At 47.7% G+C, this 9,184-nt stretch overlaps 1 protein-coding gene across 1 annotated transcript; it reads left to right on the top strand.

Annotated features, from left to right (window-relative positions):
* The first annotated feature begins 1,525 nt into the window (after positions 1–1,525).
* Positions 1,526–8,612, top strand: LOC103748711 (olfactory receptor 10AC1-like). The gene is made up of 2 exons (XM_008851461.1): positions 1,526–1,577; positions 7,627–8,612. Exons 1-2 carry the CDS (start codon positions 1,526–1,528, stop codon positions 8,610–8,612), a joined length of 1,038 nt encoding a protein of 345 aa, XP_008849683.1.
* The last annotated feature ends 572 nt before the right edge of the window (positions 8,613–9,184 follow it).

Raw genomic sequence — 9,184 nt, forward strand, 5'->3', positions numbered from 1 at the left:
AAGCTCATTAACCAGGCATGGCAGCACATGCCTGTCATCCCAGCACTCAGGAAGAGGAGGCAAGAGGATCAGGAGTTCAAGGTCAGCCTCAGCTACATAGCAAGTTCTAGGTCAGCTTGAGCTACATGATAACATAAAAAATAATGATAGTACTAGTAATAAAATGTACATCAAAGACCAAACTCTGTCCCAGAGTTCACTGTTATCTGAGGCTGCCCCAGAGCTGCATGCAATGTGCACACAGGTATAAATAAACACTTAACACACATTGGTACAGCTAGAAAGTCTTCTTTTTACATTTACTTACTCGTGTGTGTGTGTGTGTGTGTGTGTGTGTGTGTGTGTGTGTGCCATAGCCCACATGTGGAAATCAGAGGACAACTTGCAGGAGTCAGTGCTCTCCTTCCACTATGTGGGTTCTGGGGACAGAACTCAGGTCATCAGGCTGGTGCCTCTCCCCTCTGAGCAATCTCACCAGCTCCTTTGTTGTTTTGAGACAGGGACTCATTATTGAGCCAGGCTGCCCTTGAATGATCTTCCTGCCTCAACCTCCCCAGTGGTGGGATTACAGGCATGTGCTACCATGTCTATTTTTAATTTTTTTGAGAAGCTTAAAATATCTTTAAAAATAAAAAGATGAGGCTGGGAGAGATGGCGCAGTGGGCAAAATCCTTGTCATGCAAGCTTGAAAACCTGAATTCAGATTCCCAGAACCCACATAACAGCCAGGTGTGGCATTGTGTGTCTGTAACCCCAGTGCTGGGGAGGTAGAGAAAGGGGCTTGATAACCAGCCAGTCTAGCCAAGTCAGTGAGCTCCAGGCTCAGTGAGAGGCCCTTTCTCAAAGGTGGAGAGAGACTGAAGAATACTCCTGAAATTGACCTCTGGCCTCCACACTTATGCTCACAAGCAAATGCATGTTAGTTCATTAGTCAGTTAGTTTTTAAAGATGTTTACTTTGGAAATAAAAACAACCAAAAACACAACTTTTTTTAAAAAATTACATTTGGCCAGGCATGGTGGCAGGCGGATCTCTGTAAGTTTGAGGCCAGCCTGGTCTACATAGCAAGCTCCAGGCCAACTGGGACTACAGGGAGACCCTGTCTCAAAAATACAAAAAAAATTACATTCATTCATTCATTGATTTATTTAGTGTGTCTGTGTCTGTGTACATACGCATGTGTGGAGGTTAGAGAACAACTTGTGGGAGTCAGTTCTCTCCTTCCAGCGTGTGGGTTCCAAGTACTGAACTCAGGTCACCAGCCTCGGCAGCAAGTGCCTTTATCCACTGAGCCATCTCACCAGGCCAAATACGACTTTTGATAGTGCCATAAAATAGTAGAAGTAGAAGAGACATAAAGGCCATCTGGTCTGACTCCCATTGTACAGGTGGCCCCTCAGAGGATGGAGCTCATGGTTCTCAGTGCTGAAGCTGCTGGTTTGAGCTCTGCAAAATGCCCTTCATCTATTTTGAGACTCCAGCAAGGAAAGGGACCACTGGCTAATTACCAAGGACAGCTCCACTGATGGTCCTCCAGCCCTACTTCAGCCTGCTCTATCGGTCTCATGGCATTGAAGGTAGGTGAGTGAGACCCTTGAGGGAGGTTGGGAGAGGACCTATGTGCATATGTGCATGTTTGAGTGTGTGCAGGTGCACATATGTGTATGGATACACTTGTGTGTGAGGAAACCAGAGGTCAATCTTGGCCATCATTCCTCAGGAACCATCCACCTTGGGTTTTGGTCATTGTTTCGAGACAGAGTCTCCTGTTGGCCAGAAGTTCACCAATTAGACTACACTGGCTGCCCAGACAGCCTCAGGGATCCACCTGTTTCTGCTTCCCCAGTACTGGGATTATAGGTGTGCATCACCACACTTAACTTTTTTTAAGATGGGTTCTAAGCTGGGTGTGGTGGTGAATACCTTTAGGCCCAGCACCCAGGAGGCAGTGGCAGGTAGATCTCTAAGATTGAGGCCAGCCTGGTCTACACAGTGAGTTCCAGGCCAGCTGGCTACGGGAAGACCCTATCCCAAAAAAAAATGATTCTTAGGATTGAATTAAGGTCCTCATGCTTCATAAGAAGTACTTTATTGATTGATCCATCTCTTCAGCCCCAGAACTTATGTTAGTTTTTAAAGGACAAAAGTGACTGGAGATGTAGCTGAGTCACAGAACATTTGTTTAGCCTCAAAAGATGAGGTGTCACATGACTTCAATCCCAATACTCAAGAGACTGAGGCCGAAGGATTGAGAGTTCAAGGCCAGCCTGGGCTTTATAGTGAGACCTTGTCTCAAAACCACTCAGGGGATGCCTAGCATGCACAAAAGGTTCTGGGTTCCATTCACAGCATCACAAATGATGATGATTATGATGGTGGTGGTGGTGGTGGTGGTGGTGGTGGTGATGATGATGGTGACAATGGTAATGATGGAGATGATGGTAATAGTGATGATGATGATGACAACGATGACAATGGTGATGATGATGATGGTAATGATGGTGTGATGGTGGTGGTGGTGATGAAATGGTGATGAAAATGATGGTAATAAGGGTGATAGTTATGGTAGTAGTGAAGGAAAATGTTAAGACTTGGAGAATAGAAAGGAAAAAATTGCACATCATATGTGACATACATGTCTTTCAATGACTGAGTATGGAGATGGATCTGGTTCTAATAGCTCAGGGAAGTATTCAACAGAAGAATGATTAGTTGCAAATTCCCAGCTGAGTTTGATGGTCACACTAATGGAAAGTACAAAGCACCTTTTTAGGGAAGATTCAGCAGTATTTGGAGCAATTACTGTGATAAAGGTGGTATCAGGGGTCTCTGATATTCCAGGGCTGGAACCTCAGCTGAGGGGTGGTAACTAGGGTAAATGAGGGGAGGCACAGATGGGGGCAAAACAAGAACCAAGCTGCTGAGCCCTCTACTTTCAATAATTCAGCAAACAACACAGACACAACTCAGATCCTTCATCCCAGAAAGCTGATGTTATTAGTGCTGCTGCAGCAACTGTGTCATTAGAGGGTAGCACCCAGCCTGCCTGGGACAGATATATGAGGGCAACCCTGGAGAATAAGTTGAACTTTTCAGGCAGTCTAGTTTTTCTGTTTGTGTTTGGTTTTGTTTTAGCCTCATTCAAGCTAGACAAGTAAGTGCTCTACCACTGAGCCACACCCCAGCCCCTCACTGGGGGATTCTAGGCAGGTGCTCTACCACTGAGACACACCCCAGCCCCTCACTGGGGGATTCTAGGCAGGTGCTCTACCACTGAGTCACACCCCTAGCTCCTTACTGGGGGATTCTAGGCAGGTGCTCTACCACTGAGCCACACCCCAGCCCCTCACTGGGGATTCTAGGCAGGTCCTCTACCACTGAGACACACCAGCCCCTCACTGGGGGATTCTAGATGAGTTCTCTGCATCTGAGCTGCATCTTCAGCCTGAACTTTCCCAAATAGACAATATGAGAATTCCAGGGAATTCCAGGAAAAGAGACAGCAGGGAAGATAGGGTGCAGAGGGGAAGAGAATCCTTTACCCAGTCCAGGGTCACAGTGCACAGAGGAGAGTGATGGGAAGTAAAACTGGATGTGACATTGTGGAGGGTGTTAGGGTTGGGCTGAGGGATGTGGAGTCATCCTGAGAGCAAAAGAGGAGATAGTGAAGCAAGGATAAGACAACTTGAGAAAAATTTCTGTATAGTTAACAGTAGGAAGAAACCATTAGAGGCCAGGCATGGTTGTGCACACCTTTAATCCCAGCACTCAGGAGGCAGAGGCAGGCAGATCTGTATGGGATGGAGGCCAACCTGCTCTCCATAAGCATGTTCCAGGACAGCTGGGGCTACAGGGAGACACTGTCTCAAAAAGACAGAAAAAAAAAGTCATTAGAAGGAGTCATGTGTGGTAATGTGTACTTGTAAACCCAGCACTCAGAAGTTTGAGGCAGGGGACCATGAGTCTGAACTAGCCTAGGCTATACAGAGAGACCTGGTCTCCAAAGAACCAGTGAGGCTGGAGAGATAGCTCAGTCAGTAGAGGGCTTGCTTGCAAGCATGAGGACCTAAGTTTGAGTCCCAGCACCCACGTAAAGAGTCAGGTGTGGTGGTGCATACCTGTAATCCAGGGGCTCGAAGTAGAGGCAGGTAGATGAATCCCTGAGGTTTGCTGGCCACTGGCTGCTCTTGCAGAGGACCCAGGTTCAGTTCCCAGCACCCACATGGCAGCAAACAACTGTCCATAACTCCAGTTCCAGGGGATCCAATGCCCTCTTCTGGCCTCCATGGGCATTGCATAACACTAGTGCACTTACATACATGCAGGGAAAACATGCATACACATAAAGTTAAAATTTAAACAAATCTTTTTTAAAAAACATAGGTGGAGAAGGATTGAAGAAGACACCTGAAGTTGACTTCTGGTCTCCACACATAAGAACATACACACAATAGTATATTTTAAAAAGACGATTAGAAAAAGACCATTTGAGAAAATAAAAATAAAAAAGAAAAAGGTCGTTTGGTGGTGGAAGGACCAGGTAGGATCATTTGTGACCATCCAGGAAAGAGAGAGCATGTCAAAAGAAGAGCAGGAACTGGGTAGAAGGCACCTTTGTCAGTTTGTGGTCTCTCATTATATTTGAGGGTACAGGAGAGAATTGATCCAGAAAAACTTCCTAATTTCCATCCCTGGCACTGGGTCAGCTCTGTGTTCAAAGGAGAAAGAAGTTTGGCTCCAAAATCATAAATCAATGTTGTGTCACAGTGAATTGTTCATGTGGGTGGAAAAGCTTAGGAGGCTGTTGAACACAAAGGTGTGGAGCAAAGACAAGGGCTCAGTCCCCAGATAGGTTCAAGAGCTTCAGTGACTCAAGCCATAGGATCAGAGGCTGTGGCTCATAAAGACCCTTTGTCACTACAATTGGCCGTGACCCTATGGGGAGGGGGCCATTGTGCCCTGTGGCCTTCAGCTTATAGCTGAATTGGAGATAACTGAGTGTTGCCATGGGCTTGTCCTGGATCCAGCTGAGATGAAACAGCTGAATGAAACAAACCATTCCAGGGCAGGTGAGGAGAGGGGCTGTGTGATCTGTTAGCACAGAGCTGGGAGATGATGTGTTCCCCACATGTGATGGGCGTGGAAAAGGTCATACCAACATCCATAAGCAGAAGGTTCTAACTGCTCAAGCTCCCTAATTCTCACAGGACCACAGAACCACTGACTTCTGCCACCCAGAACCATCTTGAACCTCTTTAGCTGTCTTCCCACAGGGGTGCTCAGCCCAGTGCTGTGGGGAGAGAGGTTGCCGGGCTTCTTCGGTATAGGCCAGGCACGATTTCAAAGACTGGCAAGCAGACAGATCTGAAGACCCCAGGGTGTCTCTGGGGATGGTTTGGGGCTCTGGATTCCTGGAGGATACCAGATAGTGAGGAATGAGAGTGGGAAGGTACTGGGTAGGAGGGAGCACTGAGACAAGAAGCCAGGGAGGTGTCACAGTTTCATAAAAACTACGTTGTTAGCATAAAAATACGCCTGACAAGCCGGGCGTGGTGGCGCACACCTTTAATCCCAGCACTCAGGAGGCAGAGGCAGGTGGATCTCTGTGAGTTCAAGGTCTACATAGTGAGTTCCAGGACAGCTGGGGCTACAGGGAGACCTTGTCTCAAAAAGACTAAAAAAAAAAAAATATATATATATATATATCCTGAAAAAAAGCAACTTAGAAAGGGTTTCTTTTGGGCTGGAGAGAGGGCTTAGAGGTTAAGAGCACTGGCTGCACACACAGAGAACCTGGGTTCAATTCCTAGCACATGGCAGCTAACTCCAGTTCCGAGGGATCTGATGCCCTCTTCTGGCCTCCACAGGCATTGCATGTCACAGGTGCACTTATATTCAGGCAAAACACTCATACACATAAGATAAAAATAAATTAATAATAGAATAAATGAAGGGTTTCTTTTAGCACATAATTCCAGGTTACAGTTCACTGTGTGGGGAAGTCAGGACAGGAGCTTCACACAGCTAGTCATGTCACAGCCAGACAAGAGCAGAGAGAAATGCATCTCACATGCTTGCTGCTCAGCTTGCTTTCTTCAGTCTTCCACAGTCCAGGACACAGACTAAGGAAATGGTGCTGCTCTCAGTGGGATGTGTCATCAATTAACTTAACTATGGAAAGATCCTTGGGGCTGGAGAGATGGCTCGGTGGTTAAGAGTGTTTGTTCTTGCTTCGGAGGACCCTGAGTTTGGTTCCCAGCACCCATATTGAGTGGCTCACAACTGCCTGTAACTCCAGCTCCTGGGATATGATGCCCTCTTCCAACCTCCATGAACACCCACGAATATGTGCATGTGCATACACACACACACACACACACACCTTTTTGTTTATTTTTATTTTCCCTATATGTATGTAAGTGCACCCTTGTGGTCCAGTGTCCACAGAGGCAAGAAGAGGGAATCAGATTCTCTGGAACTGGAGTTATAGATGGTTGTGAGCTGCCATGTGGTTCCTGGGAACCAAAACGTGGTCTTCTACAGGAGCAGCCAATGATCCTAATTTCTGGGCCATGTTTCCAGTCCCAGAAAGTCTTTTTTTTAAAAAAAAAAAAGAAAGAAAGAAAGAAAGAAAGCCAGGTGTGGTAGTGCATGCCTTTAATCTCAGCACTTGGGAGGCAGAGGCAGGTGGATCTCTGTGAGTTTGAGGCCAGCCTGGTCTACATTGGGAGTTCCAGACCAGCTGGAGCTACAGGGAGGCCCTGTCTCAAAAAAGACCAAAAAAAATAGGAAGGAAGGAAGGGAGGGAGGGAGGGAGGGAGGGGAAAAAAGAAAAGAAAAGAAGAAAGAAAAGAAAAGAGAAAAGATCCTTCACAGGCCTGCAAATAGGCTGAGTGCATCTAGGCAGTCCCTCATTGGGACTCTCTTCCCAGATGATTCAAGTTGTAACCATCAGGGGCCTGAGGTAATGCTCAGCAGTTAAGAGCACATACTACTCTTGCAGAGAACCTGAGTTCATTTCCCAGTATGTACATTAGAGGAGTGGCTCACAACCACCTGTAACTCCAGCCCCAGAGAATCTGACATTCTCTTCTGGCCTCCGCAGGCACTGCACACACAGACATACAAGCATACATATCACTAAAAAATAAAATAAATAGGGCCAGGCATAGTGGTGCACCCCTTTAATCCCAGCACTCGGGAGGCAGAGGCAGGCGGATCTCTGTGAGTTTGAGGCCAGCCTGGTCTCCATAGCGAATCCAGGCCAGCTGGGGCTACAGGGAGACCCTGTCTCAAAAAGACCAAAAAGAAAAAAAAAGTATAGTAAAAAATGAAATAAATAGACCAGGTGTGGTGGTGCATGCCTTTAATCCCAACACTAAGAAGGCAGAAGCAGGTGGATCTCTGTGAGATGGAGGCCAGCCTGGTCTCCATCCAAGTTTCAGTCATTAGGGGCTAACCGGAAGACCCTGCCTCAAAAAGACCAAAATAAATATAATAATAAATAAAATAAAACTACAATAATAAAAGCAACCATCACAGGGTGGGCTGTGGAGACATGGAGTTCTTGGGTCCAGAAGAGGGAAAAGATACCTAGGTAGGTCTCTTTATCTTGTCCTCCAACAGGCCCCAACCTGAGCCACTGGCCTGAGCCCAACTGGACATCACCACAGGAATTTGTTATTCTTGGCTTCTCCGGGTGGCCCCCAGGCCTCCGAATGCTGCTCTTCTCTCTCCTCCTGCCTCTCTACCTGGCCACCCTGGCAGGGAACCTGCTCATCCTGGGCTTGGCCCTGGTGGAACCCACCTTACACACCCCCATGTATTTCTTCCTGGGTGGGCTGTCTGCGGTGGAGGTGGCCTACACACTGGTACTCACTCCGCGCATGCTGGCTGGCTTCCTCCTGCCTCCTGGGGGCCAAGCTGTGGCCCCCTCCACCTGTGCAGCCCAGATGGGCCTCTTTGTGGCTCTGGGTGGCTCCGAGTGCCTGCTGCTGGCTGCCATGGCCTTGGATCGCTACCTGGCTATCTGCCACCCTCTCTATTACCCGCAGCTCATGACCACAGGGCTCTGCTGGGGCCTGTTAGCTTCCTGCTGTTTGGGGGGCTCAGTCCTAGCCATAGGCCTCACCACAGCTATATTCCAGCTCCCCTTCTGCCACGGAGGCCTTGTCAATCATGTCTTCTGTGACCTCCCGGCTGTGTTGGTGCTGGCCTGCGGGAACCGGAACCTTCAGGAGAATGTGTTATTGGTGGCCTGCATGCTGCTGCTGGTGCTGCCTCTAATCCTGATCTTGCTGTCCTACACCAGGGTACTGGTGGTCATTCTGGGTGTGGGAGATAGCGCTGGCCGCCGAAAGGCTTTCAACACTGTGGCATCCCATCTTACAGTGGCTGTGCTCCACTATGGCTGTGCCACTGCCATGTATGCCAGACCTCTGAGCAGCCGCTCCCTGGAGGAAGATAAGCTTGTGTCACTCATCTATATCAACCTCACGCCACTGCTGTACCCAGCCATCTACACACTGCGCAATCGGGACATGCAAGGTGCCCTCCAGCGTGTGATCAGCCAGAGGACACCAGGGGTGGTGCAACAAGCTGATCTTGTCTAATGATGGATCACCCACAGCTAGAAATCACAGCACTCCAGAGCCATCTAGAGCTCCCCAGCACCTGAGGGACATAAGCCTGGGTATATCATCCAAAGACCTCCAAATTACACTTCAAACATGCAGTTCCTTGCTGTGGGTAGGACATCCCAGATGCAGTGGGATGTTCAAAAACACCTTGGGTCTCTACTCACTAGAATAGATGTCAGAGGCATCTCCTATCCTAGAAGTGACAATTAAAAGTTTTCATCTGGGGCTGGAGAGATGGCTCAGTGATTAAGAGCACTAGCTGCTCTTTCAGAGGACTCTGGTTCAGTTCCCAGCACCCATATAGCGAATAACAACCATCTGTAACTCCAGTTCCAGGGGCCCATTTCTGGCTTCCATGGGCATTGCACAATACAGGTGTACGTATATACATGCAGAGAAAATATTTATACACGTAAAATAGAAATAAATAAATGAAAAAAATTAAATACAAAAGTTAGGAAGGAAAGAAAGAAAAGGAAAATAACATTAAAAGTTTTAAAACAGCAAAAGATTCCATGTACACTAGCAAAGCCCCCCCACCAAGG

The sequence above is a fragment of the Nannospalax galili genome, unplaced genomic scaffold (assembly GCF_000622305.1).
Source record: "Nannospalax galili isolate Female #2095 unplaced genomic scaffold, S.galili_v1.0 scaffold664, whole genome shotgun sequence".
Taxonomy (NCBI): Eukaryota; Metazoa; Chordata; class Mammalia; order Rodentia; family Spalacidae; genus Nannospalax; species Nannospalax galili.